This window comes from Littorina saxatilis, linkage group LG8 (assembly GCF_037325665.1).
Source record: "Littorina saxatilis isolate snail1 linkage group LG8, US_GU_Lsax_2.0, whole genome shotgun sequence".
Classification (NCBI taxonomy): domain Eukaryota; kingdom Metazoa; phylum Mollusca; class Gastropoda; order Littorinimorpha; family Littorinidae; genus Littorina; species Littorina saxatilis.
This window is the reverse complement of record NC_090252.1, coordinates 67,029,052-67,054,051: the sequence shown is the minus strand read 5'-3', so window position 1 is coordinate 67,054,051 and position 25,000 is coordinate 67,029,052. Positions and strand designations below refer to the sequence as shown.

General features: G+C 42.1%; 2 protein-coding genes across 3 annotated transcripts in view; one reads left to right on the top strand and one right to left on the bottom strand.

Moving 5' to 3' along the window:
• Window positions 1-25,000, bottom strand: part of LOC138974217 (monocarboxylate transporter 10-like) — a 70,393-nt gene that overhangs the window by 17,162 nt on the left and 28,231 nt on the right. The window lies entirely within an intron of this gene.
• Window positions 3,246-22,948, top strand: LOC138974218 (arylsulfatase J-like). Of its 2 annotated transcripts, none has more exons than XM_070346945.1 (6): window positions 3,246-3,381; window positions 5,475-5,706; window positions 9,712-10,366; window positions 12,525-12,663; window positions 13,854-14,047; window positions 22,409-22,948. In XM_070346945.1, the coding sequence occupies exons 2-6, from the start codon at window positions 5,482-5,484 to the stop codon at window positions 22,678-22,680; spliced, it is 1,485 nt and encodes a 494-aa protein (XP_070203046.1). In that variant the 5' UTR covers window positions 3,246-3,381; window positions 5,475-5,481; the 3' UTR covers window positions 22,681-22,948. The 2 variants fall into 2 exon arrangements, with proteins under 2 accessions (XP_070203046.1, XP_070203047.1); XM_070346946.1 differs by lacking the exon at window positions 22,409-22,948 and adding an exon at window positions 18,592-19,374.

The window sequence follows — 25,000 nt, the reverse complement described above, 5'->3', positions numbered from 1 at the left end:
AGTAAAACAAAACAAAAAATAAAAATAAAATAAAACGCATACGTAGCAGTAAAACTGTTTTGCCAAGAGACGAACGTCGAAATAAATCATTTCTTGTGTGTAGGGGTTGTGAGAGAGTGAATTATATTGCTGTTATTGAGGCAAGCTTTCCACACGGGCTCCTTGTCCTCTTGTTTTACTGAAACACCAGCACGTGACTGGCCAATAATCTTACGTTGAAAAAGGTTCCTCAATTAAATCAAGAGTATTCACTCTTTGACAACCCATACCATACCATACCATACCATACCATACCATACCATACCATACCATACCATACCATACCATACCATACCAGTTATTTCCGAACATAGTTTATGTAAGAATGAGCATCCATGGTTGTTGTTGTGTTGTACCGTGTACCCCCAGAAGTTTATATCATACACGTCTTAATTTGTTCTCATCGGCCTTAACCTTCACTGATTGTTTATGATTGTTATGATTGTTTATGGATTAAACAAAAACCTAGCATTTCAGGACTACCTTTAATTGCCAATATGAGCAAAACAATTGTTATTACGTAACCTTAAACAGAATAATTGTATATGCATGCTCACAGAAAGCTACAAATCAGGCATTGTTTCCCATTTAATTATTGATAATTAACTTAATATTTGACCCTCCAACACGGAATGAGTCGCATGTCACCTTTGCATGATTTTAATATTTTTTGCATTTTCTTAAAGAGTTTTGTATGCTATGTCCAGTGGTGAAAACAGTTTTTAGAAAAGATCGAACACTTTTCGAGTTATAAGCCTGTGACTAAGGTGACCCTCACACTGTTACCAGCCCCCCCACCCCCCCCCCCCCCCCCCCCCGGACTTATATTATGCCTAGCGCAGAGGTGACATGCGACTCATTCCGTGGTGGAGGGTCACATATAATCTTATTACGTTAAACAAAGTGATACAGGCGGATGCCTAAGCAACAAAATAAACAAATTTATACTACCCTACCCGTTCATTTTTGAAGCAACATATTTGTTATGAAAAGTGACAAAGGCTGATTGTCCTGACATACCAACAAAAACAAGCATTTTAACAATTCCCTGTTATTTTCCAAAATAAGAGAATACAAAAGTTGACAATTATACAAAGTTATGAAAGCTGATTGTCATATGCATACTTAAATTACTAACAAGGCAACATTTTGTTCACTGCCAATTGCCAATAAGAGTACGAACATGTTTCGTTCTGCAAACAAATGTAAAGAATGACTGTTAATGCATACTTAAATAACTAACAATGAGGCAGTATTGTCATGATCATTTCCCACAAGAGAACAATCACTTGCTAAGTTTGACACGTCGATACAGGCAGATTGTCTATGCATACATATGAATAACAAAGAACGAGAAAGCATGCTCCACTAAAGTAACATTAACATATATATTTCCTGTTCAGGTTTGTAAAATTGTGACAAGCATTTGTCTGTCCAAGCAGAAATAACTAGCAAAGGATGTGTGCCGCACATAGCAATTGTTTTGAATCCACAAACCGTATCTGCCATGTAATACTGACTGCGGAAAGCGTTTACCTTTATTGACAATATAATTAGCGGTGAACAACTCGTGCGCTTCTGAGATCCTCGTAAAGAGCGGTGTCATCGTTGTGGCATCATTGGTGAAAATTATCGCCACATTGATAGTTTTTCGAACAAAAAAAACAGTCGCGTAAAGCGATATAAACACATTTATTCAATAAAAGCCAACAACGAGACTTGTTGCACTAAGGCTTCGCTAGGCTAAACCCGAAGACCGAGACGGGTCCACCTCGTTTCCGCGAAGCATGCAAACCGTGAACCTATAATTAACCTATTTTCTTTAATTGTGAGCACATGTTCATACAATACGTGGTACACCTACTTATTGTCGGATTCAGGAAATGATAAAGAATACGATGAAGTCTTTTGGGATCAATTACTAAAATTGTAATATTAATCAGAATGTTGAGATTTGTTACAACCAAAGTAAATAGTTATTGTTTAAGCTTCCAAGCTAAAATCCAATCCAATAGTCGGGACTTCGTCTAGGATTGCTTGACCAAAACTTCAATCAATTTGATCTTCCCACAACACCCGAGCTGTCGGAGGGTATGGTCACAAAAACGATAGCATCCCGAACATTTAAAACAAAACAGCTATTGTGTTTTCAGCGCAGCAATTATAGGGTCCGATTTTTTTTAGGAGACAAGTATAATGTCGACGAGTCGCATTATACTTGTTCGAGTCTAAATGTCGGACACTATTGCTACGTTGAAAACACAATAGTGTTTATATTGCTCTGACATAATATTCTGTGTTGAAAACATGTTTTTTGTCAGCGAAAACTACCAGCATTGTCCATGTTCGTTATTGCAGACGACGTGTTAGCATGCTTGCATACCTAACATTCTGGTTGTTGTTCGAAAGTCTGACTTGTGCTGCAGATACTGATTACGCGAATGGTGACTATGTTAAATCAGTGGATGATAAGAGAACAAGGCACGTTTCAGAAGAAAGACAACAACAACATGTTTCAGACTGGTAACTGTTTTTCAACATTGCATACATAATTATGGACATTGCAAATGGGAAAGGAGAGTTTACTGAATTGGAACGCCCGTCTGTTAGAACCCAGCTATTAGAATGTTTCAAGGTGTACTGCCTGTCAAAGAATTGGATTTTTACCCAGAATACATTTCATGCACGGTAATAGTACACATTATATTATTTGCCGACCAGTCACAAAGCAAACCTAACCAGGTATGCCAGCACTTCATCCACGGCGATGAAACTATGCAAATATAAAGCATAATGAGCAACTTCCGTGGAAATAATTATGGCCGGATGATCGAAATACGGCTGTGTCAGATTATCCGATCACAACGACCGAATTCGCCCACGTGTCTATCAGAATAGCAATATAATAACATAATTTAACACACAAAAAATATTAACCGCCATTCAAACTATCCACGTACATCTCCCCCCTACATCATAGTTGCACTGAAATTGATAGTGCGTAGAGAAAAGGTACCGGATCAGTAGATATCATCCTTATCTTATCGTTATATAAAATCAATGCCTGCTTACTTAAGCACGTGCAAAAGGTTTCACAGACGGAAGCCAAGACAATCAAATCCGCCGAATTGGCAATAGCGTCGTTACGCACAATAATGCGCAGCGCTCTTAAGATCTTAATCTGTCCAGTGGCGATAGAAAGAGATCCGGGAATGAGTCAGATTTGTTAGTCTAGCGTGTATAAAGCCATCGTTCTCAAAGCAAAGACGGCTGTGTTCTCAGCTGGTGCTGACTGTGGAACAGTTCTTGCTGCGTTTGGTGAAGGCTCGTCTGCTTCATTTGGTAACAGTCAGTTTTGTTAGAGAGAGGGAGAGACAGAGACAGACATATAGATAGATAGACAGCCAGACAGCCAACCAGACAAATAGACTGACAGAGAGACAGACACATTGACAGAGAGAAGGAGAGACAGACAGGCAGAGAGAGAGAGAGAGACAGAGAGACAGAGAGACAGAGACAGAGACAGAGACAGACAGATAGACAGATAAACAGACAGACAGACAGACAGACAGACAGACAAATCGACAGACAGAAGGAGAGACAGACAGACATACAGAAAGAAAGAGAGAGAGAGAGACAGAGAGACAGAGAGACAGAGAGAGAGAGAGACAGAGACAGACAGATATATAGACAGACAGATAGATAGACAGACAGACAGATAGATAGACAGACAGATAGATAGACAGACAGACAGACAGATAGACTGAGAGCAATTTAAACGTAGTGTGTGTTTTTCTCAATATAAACATATGACTTCTATTGTAGACTTACCCTTTATAACTCTGAAGGACTTTTCAACGAGAGATATACATAAATACGTTGGATGAAAATCAGTTAAATAAAGTTATGTGGGCAAAAATTCGAAGAAAATGAGCAAAGCAAAAAACGAAAGAACAAACCAACAAAATAACCACAACAACAAAAAAAAAACCCCATAAACTAAGCATGTTGCAGCATTTTCACAAAGCGTAGGCACATTATAATTGATATCACGTATTTTATTACCAGCTATTGTGTTTTCAACGTAGCAATAGGGCCCGATATTTAGACTAGAAAAGTATAATGCTGACTAAATGTAAAAAGAAACCCAGTGTGGGTAGTTCACTGTTTGGCGTACTGCTGTTCCGTTGTGTGCAATAGACAACATTACATTTAGTTCATTACTATTTTTACTTGATTGGCAAACACGCATCTTTACTGTCTGGGAGCGTTTAAAAAAGACACTTCTGGCTGCTTGCGTCACTGTGCCCAGTCGGTAAAGGCGCTGGCTTTAAAACCGGTTGTTACTATCAGCGTGGGTTCAACCCCCAAGTTCGGCGCGGAATGTGTGTCCCAGAGTCAATTTTGTGCAGACTCTCCTCGGTGTCCGAACACCCCGTGTGCACGCATGCGCACGATAAAGATCCCAGGGTCACAGCGAAAGCCTCAGGCCTTGGACACACGAATACATTCATGCACAAATATGAAGCCCGGGTGTCCGTTCGGCCAACAGCCCAAAAAGTAACCATTTCAGCACTGACCCGAGACGACCCCAACCCGGTCCCTAGCCCATTTCAGGTCTCCTCTAGCAGCCGGCAGCCAGCTGTGTACATGCCCCCCCCCCCCCCCCCCTGCATTTTTATTTTTATATTTGTATACAAAGCCGGGTTTTCCCGTGTAACATGCCCCTAATGACTTTGTCGTGAGGGCGTAAAACTTACATTTTCTTCTTGCTTCACTGAACCGTGATCATAGTTTGCAATGTATCAATGTGTTAACAATGATTGAACATTCATCAGGTTGCTTGTTACACTTCCTTAAAGAATGCATGTTGTGTGTGTTAAAGATGTGTTATCCAGTTCGCCCAGACATAAGTGCGATCCCGCAGAACCATATCTGTTGAAGTGACGTTAACACATGAAAACAAATGAAAAAAAAAAAAAAAAAATATCGACAAGTTAGCCGTAACTTCGCGAAATAGCTCTCGCAACTTATCTTCTTGAACCTGTATTCCAAAGGGAAATCTCTGACGTCACGAGTGACAAAAAGGTAGAGAAGACGTACGTCATAATGCGAAGCATCCCGTTACGTACAACATTGTGTCACATCTCCCAGGAACTGACAAATCATTTCTAAAAAGAAGTATGTCTCGGTGACTTAATTCGTCATATTAGCAGAGGAAAATGAATTGTGAGGTCACCGCCAGGCTGTGGATGTATCAGTTTCAGACATCATTAACTCTCTCCCGCATGATGTGCTGTAGTTAACTTAACTTCTATTTCTTCTTAAAAAAAAACCATGTCTACAATGCTTATTCTGTCACCCTCGAAAAATAAATGTCAATCAAATCCAATTGTGCCTCATTCATTTCCTTCCTGTCTTGTTGATTTTCTCAGCCAAAAGATGGCGACCCAGCACAGTCAATGGAGGACTGGACTTGCTCTCCTCGTGACTTGTTCCTGCCTCCACGTGTGTCGATCGGTTACCAGTAAGCCCAATATCCTCATCATCTTCGCTGACGATCTGGGCTGGAGTGACGTGGGTTTCAACGACAATACCATGCGTACGCCAAACATCGACAAGATGGCCAAAGAGGGCGTCAACATGAGTTCCTCCTACATGAATCACGTACATCTTGTTCCTTCTTGTAGGCCTATCGTTTATCAATTCCTTACTAATCAATACTTTATTTATGTATTTGTCATTTATTTATGTATTTATTTATGTATTTATTTATGCATTTATTTATTCATTTATATATGCATTTGTTTATTGATTTATTTATGTATTAATCATTTATTTATGTATTTATTTGTGTATGTATTTGTTCGTGTATTTATTCAAGTATTTGTTTATGTATGTGTTTATATATCTATTTATGTATTTATTTATTTGTTTTATTATTTATTTACTTAATTATGTGCTTATTCATGTTCATTGTAACAAACTCCGTATGGGAAACGATATCTTTTTAAGGCTTATTAAGGTTTAAACAGACCAACACAAAAAGTATAATTGCACAGCTCAGTTGGTCGTGCATGACTCTTTCGTGTTTTAATTACATGCTAACAAAACAAAAGATCAGCCAACCATGTTTGTTTCTTGTCTACTTGCTGCTACAATATGAGCATCTCAGACATCATCATCATCGTAATGCATGAGCACGGCTGCCGGTGTAACACGAGAAAATTACTCCCACGAGATTTTTACCCCGGAGTAAACATTTTGTACGAAAAAGTTACTCCCTTTACGAAAAAAGCACTCCCCCATTGCACGAGAAAATTACTCCCCAAGACAGGTGAGTTCCGAGTAAACATTTCGTACAAAAATGTTACTCCCCTGACGAATAAATAACGAATAAATTACTTCACCCCAACACGAGCAATTTAACTTCCCATGCCAGGTGTACGAAATGTTTACTCCCTTGTCCCCTGTTAGTCTTGGTGGTGGAAGGGGTGGAAGGAGGGTAGCGCGACATTCGTGTGCGCGAGATCACTTAATGTCACACGCATTCCTTCTTTGCCACTACTAAAGCAAACGTGTGCAAGATTGTATGTTACACGCTTTGATGCCGAAATCAATTATTTTGATTATGCATTTATTTCTGAAATGTTTTACCTTTACATACATTCAGTCACTACCTTGAACACTTATGTTTTCAGTATTCATTTCAAGTGATCACGAACGTAGAAAAATGGGTATCAAAGCGTTGTTACATTTTGTTGTGCATTCTGAATAGTGTGCCAACAGGCCTCGGTCAGTCAATCACGTTTTATCTGTGTACTAAGTGTTTGACGGTAAAAGAATAACACCAACCCCGTTCTCCTGTATATAACCGAAAGCCACATTTTCTTCTTCATTCAATATCTGTTTTCAAAAGCTTCGTCAACTTTCCACTTACACGACACGGTCTTCAATGAAGAACCCTGAATACGAAAGGTCAAAACAAAACAATAGGTACTACTTTCACTATCGTCGTCTGCAACGAAAACCGAAAATGGTGAAACGCTTTGCTACGTACACAGAGGACGAAATTGCAAAGAAAAGATCGAACCTTACACCTGTGACTAGGAAAAGTTGCATAGACAGTTCCGTGCGGATCTCACCACGTATCAACGTACATCCGATGCTCAGAACCTACAGATGGGTGACGCTTTGGCGATTGAGGCTTCGTCTTCAGCTCTAACACGCACGCAGACAGTCGGGCAGGTCTAATCTGCACCAGCGGTGATGGAAGGTTTGGATTTAGAAACACTCGAATGTTACTTCGACAAGATAAACGAACCGAAAGACGAAAGTGTGCCCAAAATTCGGAAAATATTCTTTCAAAACTGCACTGTAAACAACATCAACATCACTGTGAGAAAAAGAACAATCCAAACACAACCAGTTCCCCTGTGGAACATTTCGGGTGGACTTTCCCACGACCTGACCTACAACTGAAAATACTCCGTGTTCGTTCGCGCTTTGCATTCAATCTGTGTTAGTGCGCGCGTGTGTTTGTGTGTTTAGCTTTCGTTGGTTTGTGCTGTTTGGTTCAAAAAAAGTTTAATTTTTTCATTGAAAGATTCAGAAACGTTGGTTGATACTTTGTTAAATGCATTCAACCAGAAAAAGACACGAAACGAATTGGATCTATCTTCTGCGCGCATGCCGCGTGTACGGTATGTGTGAAAAGGCAATTGTGTTGTCAGTCTGGTTTTGTGCCTGTTATTTCGTCCCCAAAAACTCATTTATATCTTTCTATGCCTATGCTGTGAGACATAATCGCCATTACGAGCTAGTCGTGTGACAGAGAATTTTCTTGCACACTCGACTGCTGCTGTTTCACTCCGGCTAAAGCCGTCGTGAAACATCTACAGTCTCGTGTGCAAGAAAACTCTCTGTCACACGACTAGCTCGTAATAGCGGGTATTGGCATTATCCCTTCGCCCGCATCCCAGAGGTGTTGGAGTGCAATCGGGCCCAGTTGGGGTGCAGTTGTCTTGCACCGGAAATAACACAGCAGCTAGAAGCTCTCTCAGTGCTATGCACAGAGAAGGCCAACCTCCCAGTATAGCGCGGAAGCAGTTGGGTATAACAGGCAAGCGAGCTTGACAGTGTGCTGGCTGCAGCTGTTGGTGGCCAAGCTCTTCCCTCTCCTGGGCTATTTTTAACTCACACTGAAACACACGCTAGGAATAGTGTCAAGTCTCTTTGAGTCTTCATTCAAGATGTGCACCCTATCCACCGCTGCCGGCCTTTCTCTGAGAAAGGAAGCACAATGAAATCACTCCCGAATAGACGAATCCTGGAATTACCTCAGTCAAGTTTGTATGGGCAACAAAGGGTTGCCTTTCCTTGGAAAATCGAGGACAAACAAAAGCACGTGACAAAATAGGCCAATCATGATTGAGTTGCTGGTCTGACACGTGCTCGCTGATAACGTGAAGTAACATGCCGCTAGCTAATGATTGGCATACAATGTCACGCGTGTTTGTTTGCCCTCTTGTTTCTCCAAACAAAAGTTATTTCCGAACATCGTCTATTGCCAAATATGTTGAAGGGATATGAAAAACCAGCAACCAACTGTGCCAACCAACATAATAAGAAATACAACACCCTACACACCTGTGATACACACATGTTTCTGATTTGGATATATCAGTAATGTATATACATTCGTCCTAAATACGTGAGGATGACCACTCATTACATAGCAATATCGTTCAAACCACACGTGTGTATATCATGTAAATGAGGTCATATCAAGAAAAGTCTGGTAAGGACCTGTTTTTCCACTGCTTATGATGCCAAAGTCACCGAGACAAACGTCATTACGAAAATAAAAATTGCGATCGCTAATTCCCCTCGATGAAGTTTTAGAGCTAACACGTCGTGAACGCTATACACTTTCCAGAGTGACGTTTCTTTGCTTTGACGTAGGAGATTGCACGAGGCTTTGGACGAGATCGAGGTTCCAAACGAAGCGTCTTAAATTTCGCCGCCTCGACTGTGGGACGCTTTGAGTAAAATACACGTAAATACAGTATGTAGGATAAACAGAATACTACATGGCTTGCTGTGTCGTACCAGCTTTACACTCGTTGCTTTTTTCCAATAGTGAACAGATCGCTTTCGCTCGCAGTTCAATATATTAAAAATAACCTCGTGTAAAGCTGGTACGACACAGCAAGCCATGTAGTATTCTCTATGTATGTGTGCTCCCAACGAAGAGCTTCCTTTCTCAGAGTGTTGTAGACACGTCTTCAGCACTCAGTCTTCAGGAGACTATGTTTAAAATGCTGATAATATCACCCTGTGTATATCACCATTCCAGCTGTTCGACCCCGCAAGAGCCGCCTTTCATTCTCAGTGGCAATTACCTGTATTTTTAGCACTCGGAGTTTTCTAGTTTCCAATAAAAAGTTGTTCACAATCCATATCACGTGTCCAGGTGTGCAAGCCCATTCAGAGCCGCTTTCCTCACAGGAAAGTACCCGTTCAAGTTGGGCCTACATCACTAAATGCTATACCCTGTGTATCATTATTCTAGGTGTGCAGCCCGTCCAGAGCAGCTTTCATCACAGGCAAGTACCCGTTCAAGATGGGCCTACATCACTAAATGTTATACCCTGTGTATCATTATTCTAGGTGTGCAGCCCATCCAGAGCCGCTTTCCTCACAGGAAAGTACCCGTTCAAGATGGGCCTTCAGCACTCCGTGTTCACTGCTCTGAAGAACAACTCCATGCCAACAGACATCAAACTTCTCCCCGAGCATCTCCAGGAACTGGGCTACGCCACCCACTTCGTCGGCAAGTGGCATCTCGGCTTCTGCATGAAGAAGATGACCCCGACCCAACGCGGGTTCGATACCTTCTACGGCATGTACAACGGCAAGGGAAGCTTCTACACTCACATAAGCAAATGGGACGGGTACGACTTTCACTACGATACGGGGAAGGAGGCTGCTGATTACAAAGTAGAGTGGGCTGCCAACGGCACTTATTCTACCAACCTTTTCAGCGACAAGACCATAGATATTCTGAAAAACCACAACAAGACGAAGCCGTTCTTCATCATGCTGTCTTACCAGGCCGTTCACGGTCCGCTGGAGGCGCCTGATTACTACGTCAACACGACATGCGCTCACATCACTGTGGACTCAAAGCGGAAAACGAAGTGCGGCATGGCAGCCGCAATGGACGCTGGGATAGGCAACGTCACTTCCGCTCTAGACTCGCTGGGTTTCTCTGACAACCTCATCACCTTGTTCGTGTCTGACAACGGGGGTCCTACCAAAGAAGGTAGGTTCGTGGATAGGCTTCTTAAAAATAATGGATAAGGGAATGTTAATGTATTGCGGATTACTCTTTGGCGAATGTGAAGTATTATTGATCACACCGATTAACAAAACCTGAGTGAGTGAGCGAATGAGGGAGTGAATGAGTGAAAGAGTGAGTGGGTGAGTGAGTGAGTGAAAGAGTGCATGAGTGAGTGAGTGAGTGACGCTTGACGCTTTAAACGTTTGATGTCTTTAGCTAATGAAAGCCTTATCGAGTGAGTGAGTGAGTGAGTGAGTGAGTGAGTGAGTGAGTGAGCGAGTGAGTGAGCGAGTGAGTGAGCGAGCGATTGAGTGAGTGAGCGAGTGAGTGAGCGAGTGAGTGAGCAAGTGAGTGAAATAGTGAAAAGTGAAAGAATGAGTGAGTGATTGGGGCGTAAGGGAAGTAAGAGGGTAGGTTAGGAACAACTATAGCCGTTCGAAACTGTTTTGGGAAAAGGCAATTGCCTGCAAATAGCGTCAAGCAAGATTCTGTTTAGAGCAGTTACTTCAATTACCACTTACTTGCCGATGAACAAATTTGACTCTCAGTCCGGAAAATTCGTCCTACCTCAACGCTACTCTACCCGACTTATTATTCAGGTTTGTCTCTTGTTCTTAAACATCCGATTTCTAAGCAAACGTCTGTGCTGAGAATATGAACATAAATGTCAGCTGCCTTTTTATTATGAAATAATGTTCATTTGTGTTCCAAACACTTCCGAAGAATACTTGTTGGTGTGTCTTCAGTCGCCCTGACATCATCACAACTCGACCCTGTCCTGCAAAAATACAAATATATAGGGTGACACACAAACATTCAACCCAAACAAATGTTGTTTTTTTTTACATCTGTTGACCGAATTAGTTATCATTTGGTGTTCTTTAACTTCAGCTATACATTACAAAGGTCAACACAGTTGGAAGTCCAGGTTAAATGGTGGGGTACTTCGGAATACTTTTGAGAGAAGATTAAAAAATCGGACCATGAAACCTACAAACATGATCACACTTTGTAAAATGGTGCTGAAGAAAGTGAAGTTCATGCACAAGAACCATGAAGATAGTCACTCAACTCAAATGACGGGAGAAATGACCTCTTCATTGTAGACTCACACTTGCGCAAAACTCCTTCATGAAATGAACGTAAGTCGTTATGGGGATGCCCTGCTCCTGTCTGTTATTGCCTTATACAAGTCACTAATTGTCTAAGGTTGTGTATGGTGCACAACGTTCTTCAAATAACCCCGATTTCCAAGGATAAGTTGTATTGCTCACTGGGTCATCCTGCGGTCCGTCCCCTTTGATCTGGAGATTGCACCAGCACAAACAAACACAATGTTATGATCTCAAACAGCCTGCATGGTCAATCATGAATCTAAGAACACAAACACTGTTGGAAACGAGATCATTACTTGGGAAATTCAATGACAATCTAGCAGTCAACGAAGCACGGATAGATCTGTCCTTGCGATTGTTGTTGCAAGCAGATAAATGTGTGAACTTCCTTATCTCAACGTTATCATTCAACGTATTAATACTTTCCCCGATGGATTTTGTGCTGATGAGATAAACAAACAATCAAAATCAAAGTCATAAACTTTTGAAGAAAAACATCAAACAAATTGAGCAGAACAGAATCTAGCTTGCTGCTGTGCTGATTTCGACAAAATCAATGCATTTACATGCCGAAGTCATTCCTGCTTTTATTCATATCATTCTAGATGATCCTAATGCACAACAATACGAACACGAACTAAGCGAAATGAGTAACACTGCCTCACCTACACTAACAATGCTGCAGAAGCGAAGGTCGTCTACGACTGGAGATTTCGAAGTCGAACAGCGGCGTTTCTTCACCTCAGCGGTTGTCTTGCTCGGAAAAGTGAAAAGCTTAACTTGAAATCGAACGGAAGTCACCATTCTACCTTTTCGTTCGGGCGTTGTTTTGATAAAATCTCAGAAAATGTAATTTTGACTTGGGTGATTTCGTCCGCCATTGTGATTCAGTTTTTCAATAATTTGTCTTCCTCCTTGGTAGAAGAGTCAAAGGTTCGGCCCGATCTTCAAGGTTTCCAAGACATGACACTTCATCCTTCCACACCGAGATAATTAATGTTGTTATTTGCCTAATTGTGCTACAGGGTCCAGCAACTGGCCTCTGAGGGGGTCCAAGATCACGCTGTGGGAGGGAGGGACCAGAGTGGTGTCCATCCTCCACAGCAAGAAATACCTGCCTAACCAGCCCTACCAGTGGGGCGGTATGATGCACTCCATAGACTGGTCAGGTTCCTGTGTGTGTGTGTGTGTGTGTGTGTGTGTGTGTGTGTGTGTGTGTGTGTGTGTGTGTGTGTGTGTGTATGTGTGTGTATAAGTGAGTGTGTGTGTATGTGTGTTTGTGTGTTTGTATGTGTGTGTGTGTTTGTTGGGTGTGTTTGTGTGTGTGTGTGTGTGTGAATGTGTATGCGTGTGTGTGTGTGTGTGGGTGTGTGTATGTGCGCGTGTGTGTGTGTGTGTGTGTGTGTGTGGGTGGGTGGGTGGGTGTGTGTGTGTGTGTGTGTGTGTGTGTATGTGTGTGTGTATGTGTGTGTGTGTGTGTGTGTGTGTGTGTGTGTGTGTGTGTGTGTGTGTGTGTGTACAGCTAGAAACTCCGTACACGTGGGGCGGTCTGAAACACGTCATTAATTGGTGGGATCCTGAAAGTTTTGCGTATTTGTTGAAGAGTGTGGATTTGTTAACTGGCTTTATAAGCTTAAGAATCAAATTCAAAACCGATTCCCGACAATACCATTCACTCTCAGACAAAAGCACACCTCATACAAACAACGCTATTTTGGAGGCAATCGCAATCTAGGCACACTCTCGCCCTCGACCAAGCCACTCCATCTTGGCTTAAAATGTTGTTAAGATGTAAACACGTGTCCCTGATCAATTGTTTTAAAGGCTTCCGCTTGTTATGATCTCACTGTGTGAGTTGTTTTGTTTGAATATCTTTAAATTCACCTTCACTTAAAAGACCCCGACTGTATGTTCTCAGAATGTGGGAGGTCTGAAGAGTAAAGGTCCACTGTTCTGCCATTGACCGTGTCTCTTATTGTGTGTCCACTTTAGGCCCAAAACAAAAATAGGTCTGTTTACGGTAACAGGCCAAAAAAATAGGGTCGGTAGGTCGGGATTTTTTTTTTCTCCAAAAAACCATATTTTTACGTTATTTTGCACAAAAAAACAAGATTTTTTTTCCCCCCAAATGCCAAAAAAAAGTCTAGGGTCGCGCGAAAAAAATAGGGTCGGTCGGGTAACCGTAAACAGACCTATTTTTTGGGGGGGCCTTAATGGCCGTTAGGTCGAGGTTCTTGTCCTCAATCAAACCTTCCAAAAATGTAACCATGTGTTGTTGTTGTTTTGTGTTATTTGTTTGCTTGTATTTGTTTTTGGTTTTGCTCTACCATTTGTTTTACCCTATTGTGGTCCAGGTACCCGACTCTGATGAAGGCTGCAGGCTACAATAAAACGATCACGGGTATTGACGGGGTGGACAACTGGAGCCCAATCGTCAACAACGGTACCAGTAAGCGCACCGAGTTTGTCTACAATATTAATGACGTCAAGAACACCTCGGCTCTTCGTGTCGGGAAGTACAAGCTGATCACAAAAGCTGGAAAGCCAGGTAAGGATTTCTTGTTCTTGTTTTGAGCAGTGGTAGTAGCTGCTAGCTTCCCTGACCTCGTGGCGACAGCCCCCTGATAGAACAGCCCCCTGCTAGAACAGCCCCCTGTTAGAACAGCCCCCTAATAGAACAGCCCCCTGATAGAACAGCCCCCTGATAGAACAGCCCCCTGATAGAACAGCCTGGGAAAAGGTTTCTTCCTCCTCAGCCCTCATGTCCCCCCCAACGTCTCTCACAGTCAGGGACTGATGATGAGGAGTTAGTAGTTGGTATTTGGTCAATATTATTTTCCTTGGAAAAATTGCTCGATGAAATGCGCGCTGCTATCCCTGGGGATATCTTCTTCTTCTTCTTCTGCGTTCGTGGGCTGAAACTCCCACGTACACTCGTGTTTTTGCACGAGTGGAATTTTACGTGTATGACCGTTTTTACCCCGCCATTTAGGCAGCCATACGCCGCTTTCGGAGGAAGCATGTTGGGTATTTTCGTGTTTCTATAGCCCACCCAACTCTGACATGGATTACAGGATCTTTTCCGTGCGCACTTGGTCTTGTGCTTGTGTGTACACATGAAGGGGGTTACGTCACTAGCAGGTCTGCACATAAGTTGACCTGGGAGATCGGAAAGATCTCCACTCTTAACCCACCAGGCGGCAGCGGGTTAGGGGGAGTCCCATATTGGTTGGGACGAGAAAGAATTTACCCGATGATACCCAGCATGTCGGAAGAGGCGACTAACGGTTCTGTTTCTCCTTTTACCCTGGTTAAGTGTTTCTTGTATAGAATATAGTCAATGTTTGTAAAGATTTTAGTCAAGCAGTATGTAAGAAATGTTAAGTCCTTTGTACTGGAAACTTGCATTCTCCCAGTAAGGTCATATATTGTACTACGTTGCAAGCCCCTGGAGCAATTTTTTGATTAGTGCTTTTGTGAACAAGAAACAATTAACAAGTGGCTCTATCCCATCTCCCCCCTTTCCCCTATCCCATCTCCCCCCTTTCCCCGTCGCGATATAACCTTGAATGGTTGAAAACGACGTTAAACACCAAATAAAGAACTCTCTCTCTCTCTCTCTCTCTCCCTCTCTCTCTCTCTCTCTCTCTCTCTCTCTCTCTCTCTCTCTCTCTCTCTCTCTCTCTCTCTCTCTCTCTCTCTCTCTCTGAGGGATATCCGCCGTAACCAGTCCATACACCACGCGGTGCTAGACAAGCGTTTTGAACAGAACGTGCTTGTATGCGAATCGGACGACATCGTGCTAAGATACGACATAAGAGAAAGGAAAGTAACTGATTGGTACATCAAAATGAGAGACTCTTCAGCGCGCTGTCTGAAGAGGTCGAAACCTCTGAGCAAAGACGACTTCGCAGAAGACAGAAGGCAGGCGACCAGAGACCTGAATGTTTTGGCGACAGCCGTGAGACTGTACCTGGGCTGATCTTCGACCTGCATTGTTAATGGAAATAACGAACAAAGACCCCCGTGTGACGGACGTGCACATCCCTACACCTAGCTGTGTGCACAGACTGACTCGCTATCGGACTTCCAGTAGCGAGAATCTTTTCGCGATCGTGCATGTTTCGGTATCCAGAAAGCTTTGTACGTCGACATCCCAACCCCACAACACCCTTTCGCTAAAAACCATTCAGTGTTTCCGCGAATAAAACATTCTGATTCTGATTCTGATTCTGATTCTCTCTCTCTCTCTCTCTCTCTCTCTCTCTCTCTCTCTCTCTCTCTCTCTCTCTCTCTCTCTCTCTCTCTCTCTCTCTCTCTCTCTCTCTCTCATTAAAGTCATTAAAAAGTTTTAAAAAATGTGTAAAAAACCACTTAATGTCTGAGTAGTTTAACGCCTTTTGACTTACCAAACTTAGTATTACGTCAAAAATATGCTGTGCATTGTACTTTCTGAACATATTTTTGTTACTCTATTGCTACATGTTCGATTGCCACCAGCTTGTATTTATAATTACCTGCATAGTATGCATTTGATTTTATGAATAACCACATATGTATGCTCTTCATGCCTCATCTTTATCGTCATCATCATCATTATCATCATCATTATCGTCATCATCATCATCATCGTCATCTTTATTATCACGTTTTCCGACCTCCTTTTGTTGGTTAACGTTTTAACTTTTTAATTTTTAATTTTTTAATTTTTTTTAAATTATATAATTGTGTGTCTATGCGTCCCAAGGACAGATTGTAAGAAAAGGCGTAGCCTTAAATCTAAATCCTTGTAAAATAAAGTTCAATTCAATTCAATTCAATTCTCTCTCTCTCTCTCTCTCTCTCTCTCTCTCTCTCTCTCTCTCTCTCTCTCTCTCTCTCTCTCTCTCTCTCTCTCTCTCTCTCTCTCTCTCTCTCTCGTGTTCATGTATAAAATTCTAAATGACGACTGTCCTAAACATTTGCAATCACATTTCAAACATGCCACAAAAAGATATGGGTCCCAAAAAATCATCCCTCCTATACCTCGCATAGACCTCTACAAATCGAGCTTAGCCTTCTCGGGAGCGTTTCTCTGGAACTCCTTACCCCAACAGATAAGAAATGCAACTTCAGTGAAAATGTTTAAGAGACAGTCACGTTCACACATTATTCGTGAATGAAATGTCTTGTTCGATTGTTATTATGTTAAACATTTTGTACTAATGTTAACGGATGTGTAGCTGATCGGAGCAACTTATTCCCAAATGAAAGGTATTACTATGTCAATGTAATTTTGTAATTTTTTGAGTTCTCCTTATGTAATTCCTTTTTATGCACATTGTGTTGCATTATGTACAATGTATTTCTGTATTTTATATGATTGAATTTATATTTGTAATGTGCGTCTGTCTTTATGTGTTGTATAAAGGACAGGTTGGAAGAATAGGCTTTGCCTAAAACCTTTATCCTTTTGTAATAAAGTTCTGAGTCTGAGTCTGAGTCTGAGTCTGAGTCTCTCTCTCTCTCTCTCTCTCTCTCTCTCTCTCTCTCTCTCTCTCTCTCTCTCTCTCTCTCTCTCTCTCTCTCTCTCTCTCTCTCTCTCTCTCTCTCTCTCTCTCTCTCTCTCTGCACGCATTCCCGACAGAAGCAAAGAGCGTGATAATATGAGTAATTTCTAATATGCTGACTGTTAGCAAATAATAACAAGACATGTCAAAAAAAAGATATCAAGCATGAGCCTTTTAGGCGAATGCTGATATCGTTTGTGAGACATGTCTGTTATCATTTGCTAAGAGAGAGAGAGCGAGAGAGAGAGAGAGAGAGAGAGAGAGAGAGAGAGAGAGAGAGAGAGAGAGAGAGCGCGAGAGAGAGAGCGAGAGAGCGAGAGAGAGAGAGAGAGGGGGGGAGAGAGAGAGAGAGAGAGAGAGCGAGAGAGAGAGAGAGAGAGAGAGAGAGAGAGAGAGAGAGAGAGAGAGAGAGAGAGAGAGCGCGAGAGCGAGAGAGAGAGAGAGAGGGGGAGAGAGAGAGAGAGAGAGAGAGAGCGAGAGAGAGAGAGAGAGAGAGAGAGAGAGAGAGAGAGAGAGAGAGAGAGAAAACGAGAGCTTCTTTGTATTGTCTTTGTCTACTCCACTGGTCGAAACTGGGGGGGGGGGGGGGGGGGGTGAGCGTGTGCTAGGTACTGTACCCTGTGCGCAAATTTTGACCAAAAGTAGGGTGTGGGGGTTTACTCGATACTGGGCGTATACAAGGTAGTTTACGGTATATGTTTGAATTCAGGAGAAATTAAGGAATACGATGCAATCATTTTTAAATCTGTTAGTACAAATTCCATGTTAATGACAACTTTAATGAGCAAACTAATTAACTAATTTGTACGCTTCCGATCTGGAATTCAATCCCATAGTTCGGACTTGGTCGAAGATTGCTTGACGAAAATGTCAATCAATTTGATTGAAAAATGAGGGCGTGACAGTGCTGCCTCAACTTTCACAAAAAACGGATATGACGTCAGCAAAGACTTTTATCGAAAAAAACATAGGGATATCATGCCCAGGAATTGTCATGTGAATTTTCATAAATATCGGTCTAGTACACACACACACACACACACACACACACACACGCACACACACACACACACACACACACATACACACACACACACACACACACACACACACACACACACACACACACACACACCACCACCACCACCACCACCACCACCCTCGTCTCGATTCCCCGCCAATGTTAAAACAATTAGTCAAAACTTGACCAAATGTGACCCTCCACCACGGCATGAGTCGCATGTCACCTTTGCATGATTTTCATATTTTTTCATTTTCCTAAAGAATTTTTTATGCTCTATCCAGTGGTGAAACCCGTTTTAGAAAAGAGCAAAAACTGTTTGAGTTATAAGCCTGTGACTAAGGTGACCCTCACGCTGTTACCATACACTCTCCGGACTTATATCAAGTCTAGCGCAGAACCGCGCGAGGTGACATGCGACTCATTTCGTGGTGGAGGGTCACAAATGTAAAAAGAAAGAGAACAGAAAGAAACAAACTGTTCAGCAACTGCATGTTCGCCTGTTTTCTCTCTCTCTCCCAGACGGGTGGTCCTACCAGCCAGCCAATGTGACCAAGCTAGAGCCACCCAGCAAGTACCCCGACTACTTGCTCTTTAACATAGACGCCGACCCCTCCGAGACGACCAATTTGATCAATACGAAAAGCCTGAAGAAGACCATCCGGAAAATGAAGCGTAAGCTGAAGAAATACAGAAATAAATTGGTCCCCACCAAAGAATATGATACTATTAATGCAGGAAAGCCGAAGAACCACGGCGGTGCCTGGGTCAGCGGCTGGTGTGATGCCTAACATACTCGTCGACGTCTGCGATGCCTGAGATACAGTTCTGTGTATTGACTTTGACTTTACGGCTATTTTTGTCGCTCAGAAGACCAACACAACAGAAGTGCTGTTAGCAGATCCATTGTACGAGAGAATGTTATCTTATGGAATAGATAGATGACGCTGTTTGAAAAAAAAAATTCTTCCAAAATAAATAAACAAGTTATTTGAAAAAGGCAATACCTTACTGAATAAATAGATGATGATGTTTGAAAAAGGCAATATCTTACTAAATAAATAGAATATTGTAGAATAAATTAATTACACTATTTGAGAAAGGCGTTATCATTTAGACCAGATTTATGACGCGGTTTGAAAAAGGTGTTACCTTACTGAACAGATGGATGACCCAGTTTGTTGTGTAATCTTACTAGATGTATGATTATAGAGTCTAATGTAGGTTGCAGTGTTTGCATAAATGAATACCATCAATTAATCTTGTATTACACTTTGAAAAACAATAACAGCCAACGCAAAGTAATGAGCTTGTTTTGATTTTTTTGAAAGAGAGAGAGAGAGAGGGAGAGAGAGAGAGAGAGAGAGAGAGAGAGAGAGAGAGAGAGAGAGAGAGAGAGAGAGAGAGAGAGAGAGAGAGAGAGAGAGAGAGAAGACAAGACAAGACAAGACAAAATCTTTATTATCGAGGGTTATAGATAAGCAAGAATATTGCTTTTTTACATCCAGCCCTCGCCCTAATAAATATACTAGATGAATACCCGCGTCGCCGGGTACCCGGCTTCGCCGGGAAGAAGTAGAGCCGAATACCCGGTCTCGCCGGCACACCGTACGAAGGAAGGGAGATAAACGCGCAAAACACTGGAGAAGATAAGGAAGAGTTACTGGGAATGGATGTACAGAAAACCAAAATCGGTTCAGCGTGCAGCGCTGAGAACACGTGTTGAAAGTTGTCATCGATCAGATTGTGTTTTGGGTCTACCTGAATATGCCCACCAAATTTGAAGCAGATCCATCGAGAACCTTGGCCGTGCATCGCGAAGTGACCGACAGACAGACAGACAGACAGGCAGACACAGACAAGCCGTATATAGATATAGATATATATATATATATTTATCCCATGACCTGCCTCTTTGTCTCTGCTAGCTGAGGAGGTGATTATTCTGAATATTCCATCACAACAATATGGATATCCCATCACAACCGAGTTTCGATCTCAACTGTCATTGGTCATTGTCTTTGATTTCAGAGTACAATTGAATAATTTATAGAGGTCATCTGCATATTCAGAGTTTACAGATGGACTACTTTTTTTCAACATACGACTGAAATATTTTGTGGTGTCAAAGTCAATATCACGTATAGGTACAGGCCTACATATGTCAATATTGAGAAAATAAATAATACTTCATACGATACGCACATTCTGCATGGATTTAAAGAGCAGAGTCGAGATATTTCGCTGGCTGAAGCGACTGCATAGTCAAAGGCATATTCAACGAGTATCGCGAGTGGGATCAAGGGACGATACTCCCTAATTTTTACACAGACAGCCATCTACACAGAACCGTGAGAGAGACAGAGAGAGAGAGAGAGAGACAGAGAGAGAGAGAGAGAGAGAGAGAGACAGAGAGAGAGAGAGAGAGAGAGAGAGAGAGAGAGAGAGAGAGAGAGAGAGAGAGGGAGAGAGAGAGAGAGAGAGAGAGGGAGAGAGGGAGAGAGAGAGAGAGAGAGAGGGAGAGAGAGACAGAGATAGAGAGAGAGAGACAGAGAGAGAGAGAGAGAGAGAGAGAGGGAGAGAGACAGAGAGAGAGAGAGAGAGAGAGAGGGAGAGAGAGAGAGAGAGAGAGGGAGAGAGAGAGAGAGAGACAGAGAGAGAGAGAGAGACAGAGAGAGAGAGAGAGGGAGAGAGAGAGAGAGAGACAGAGAGAGAGAGAGAGAGAGAGAGAGAGGGAGAGAGAGAGAGGGAGAGAGAGAGAGAGAGAGACAGAGAGAGAGAGAGAGAGAGAGAGAGAGAGAGAGAGAGAGAGAGAGAGAGAGAGAGAGAGAGAGAGAGAGAGAGAGAGAGAGAGAGAGGGAGAGAGAGAGAGAGAGAGAGGGAGAGAGAGAGAGAGAGAGAGAGAGAGGGAGAGAGAGAGAGAGAGAGAGAGAGAGAGAGAGAGAGAGAGAGAGAGGGAGAGAGACAGAGAGAGAGAGAGAGAGAGGGAGAGAGAGAGAGAGAGAGAGAGACAGAGAGAGAGAGAGAGAGAGAGAGAGAGGGAGAGAGAGAGAGAGAGAGAGAGAGAGAGAGAGAGAGACAGAGAGAGAGAGCAATCAAAACACAACCCAGTCACCTGGTAGTTCACCTGCATAACTCTGGAAAAGCTGTCGTAGCTGGGAACCCGTTGAGATCCATTCCAACGCCAAAAAAATTATCAGAAGACTCACCATGAAGTCAAATCAAACGTTAGGTTTTCTCATTTGGTTATTTGCTTTGGCTTTAAGTGTATTGCTTCGATTGATAGCTGAATCTGCTTGCAACCGTGCTGTTCAAGGCTGTTTGAACTGTCGTCTGCTAGACGGGCTTGTGTGAATCCGAGTCGAGTCAACTGCGGGGTTCAGCGACAAATGAGGGAGTGGCACCAACATGCAAAGAAGAAGACGAAAAGAAGTTGGAGATACAGTTAAGATATATGGGGAAGAGAAGAGGATGTGAGGTGTTAGATGTATCCAACCTTAGGTGTTCAAACTCAAGACCGGGACAAAGTAGAAAGCGATGTACCGCGACCGACTCTCAGTGCCGACATACAACTTCCAAGCTGTATTGCTTAACGTCTACAACAGGCGAAGTATTGCAGCTTTGGCTCACCTAGACCCGACGACTGAATATGTAAGTGATCCACGTGTGAAAACCAAAACAGAACAGCGCGATGACAGCCAACATTTCTATCCCCGACGGACAAACAGAAACACTGCATGCGAACTGACTTGGGTCAACGATCAAACCAGCACTGCCCGAACTGAATTTGTTGCGCTGCCATTATCGTGCACAATTCTGGTAAACATATAAACCCGGTATGCCGAATTGAGTATAACGAAAGCCGATGTCAAATATACACAGGGATATTTTAAAATGACTTTTAAAATGTAAAAGCAGATAGCAGACCTTTTTGTAAGCAATATTAATGACTGAATGTCCACATACAAGTCGAATGACGCCGTCCATTATGCTGACAAATGGGAACTAGCTTTGCGCATGAATTCATTGACATGAATTTCGACTGCGGAGGCTTTTGGCAAGCTGAAAACAGGCACGGGCAGGTTTTAGTGGAAAAAGTAAGTGTTTTTAATGAAAACGTCGGAGTAATGGGATAAATAGCTTACACACCTCGTCCTGAATATCTTGCATATTTTCCCTCGGGTCGATTTTCATGTATTACCTCGCCAAAGGCTCGGTAATACATGAAAATGGACCCTCAGGAAAATATGCAAGATAATCAGAACTCGGAGTGTGTAACCTATATGTAATTGTCTCTCCAACACCATTAATGTCGCCCTTGTTTCCCTCTCTGTGTCAGACGATTGGTACTACAAGCCACCCGGGGCAGCGTCCAAGCCGAGCCCACCCAACACGTACCCCGACTTCAGTCTTTTCGACATCGACGCCGATCCCTGCGAGGAGACGAACCTTAGTGGCAACTCTAGCTTCGCGGACATCCTCGCCACCATGAAGACCAAGCTGAAGGCATACGAGCAAGAGTTGGTCGCTACCAAAACATATGATACAATACCAGCAGGAAAGCCCAAGAATCATGGAGGTGCCTGGGTGTCCGGCTGGTGCGATGCCTAAAATACCGTTGGAAAACTCTAAATTGAATGTGTTCCACTTTTGAACACCCTTTATGTAAACAGTTTTAAACACGGTAGGATATAGTAGATATGTCTACTGGCTAACATTTGTGTTTACTATGTGTGCAATATAGTAGCTATGTCTACCAGCAAAATGTGTGTTTACCATGTGTGCACTATAGTAGGTAAGTCTACCAGCAAACACTTGTATTAAATTACTATGTGAGCAACATAGTAGGTGTGCCTACCAGCAAACACTTGTGTTTACCATGTGTGCAATATAGTAGGTATGTTTACTTGCAAACACGTGTGCTTACCATGTGTGCAACATAGTAGATATGTCTACTTGCAAACACATGTGTTTACCATGTGTGCACTATAGTAGATATGTCTACTTGCAAACACTTGTGTTTACCATGTGTGCACTATAGTAGATATGTCTACTTGCAAACACTTGTGTTTACCATGTGTGCACTATAGTAGATATGTCTACTTGCAAACACTTGTGTTTACCATGTGTGCACTATAGTAGATATGTCTACTAGCAAACACTTGTGTTTACCATGTGTGCACTATAGTAGATATGTCTACTAGCAAACACTTGTGTTTACCATGTGTGCACTATAGTAGATATGTCTACTTGCAAACACTTGTGTTTACCATGTGTGCAACATAGTAGATATGTCTCATAGCAAACACGTGTGCTTACCATGTGTGCAACATAGTAGATATGTTTACTAGTAAACACTTCTGTTTACCATGTGTGCAGCATAGTAGATTATATCTACTTGCAAACACTTGTGTTTACCATGTGTGCACTATAGTAGATATGTCTCATAGCAAACACTTGTGTTTACCATGTGTGCACTATAGTAGATATGTCTACTAGCAAACACTTGTGTTTACCATGTGTGCACTATAGTAGATATGTCTCATAGCAAACACTTGTGTTTACCATGTGTGCAACATAGTAGGTATGTTTACTGGCAAACACTTGTGCAAGTGTGTTTTATGTTCAAAACTGGTTACAGAAAGGGTGTTCACAAGTGGAACATTTCAGTCTAGATGCAAAGATCTGTATCGACGTCTTGCAACCGACTTATGGACTAGTTTGGTAAGGATCGAGTCTGACAGAGCATCCTAGTATTGACATGGTTATTGTGAACACCCTGTTTGTAGAATGTCTTGCTAGAATTATTTCACAAATTATAAATCACAACTTATAACAGCTAACACTCATACCCACCCGTACACGTGTAAACAATAAGGTTTAGGTTTCATGAATTTGTCTTCAGATTTGAGAAATGTAATAGATATTACATTACAATTTTAACGTAGTTTGAAACAGAAATAACTGTCACAATGTTAATCATTCTTGTATTGTAAGAGTAAACGGTGTTGCGTTTTTACATTTAGTCAAGTTTTGACTAAATGTTTTAACATAGAGGGGGGAATCGAGACGAGGGTCGGGGTGTATGTGTGTGTGTGTGTGTGTGTGTGTGTGTGTGTGTGTGTGTGTGTGTCTGTCTGTCTGTCTGTCTGTGTGTGTGTGTGTAGAGCGATTCAGACTAAACTACTGGGCCGATCTTTATGAAATTTGACATGAGAGTTCCTGGGTATGATATCCCCGGACGTTTTTTTCATTTTTTCGATAAATACCTTTGATGACGTCATATCCGGCTTTTTGTAAAAGTTGAGGCGGCAATGTCACACCCTCATTTTCCCATTAAATTGATTGAAATTTTGGCAAAGCAATCTTCGACAAAGGCCGGGGTTTGGCATTGCATTTCAGCTTGGTGGCTTAAAAACTAATGCGTGAGTTTGGTCATTAAAAATCGGAAACTTGTAATTAAAATTATTTTGTTATTAAACGATCCAAAAACAATTTCATCTTATTCTTCGTCATTTTCTGATTCCAAAAACATATAAATATGTTATATTTGGATTAAAACCAAGCTCTGAAAATTAAAAATATAAAAATTATGATCAAAATTAAATTTCCGAAATCGTTTTAAAAACTATTTCATCTTATTCCTTATCGGTTCCTGATTCCAAAAACATATAGATATGATATGTTTGGATTAAAAACACGCTCAGAAAGTTAAAACGAAAAGAGGTACAGTAAAGCGTGCTATGAAGCACAGCGCAATCGCTACCGCGCCAAACAGGCTCGTCACTTTCACTGCCTTTTGCACTAGCGGCGGAATACGTTCAGTTTCATTCTGTGAGTTCCACAGCTTGACTATATGTAGTAATTTCGCCTTACGCGACTTGTTGGTTTCTTTGGCGAATGGAAATGCTTGCAAACATTATACAGGGTT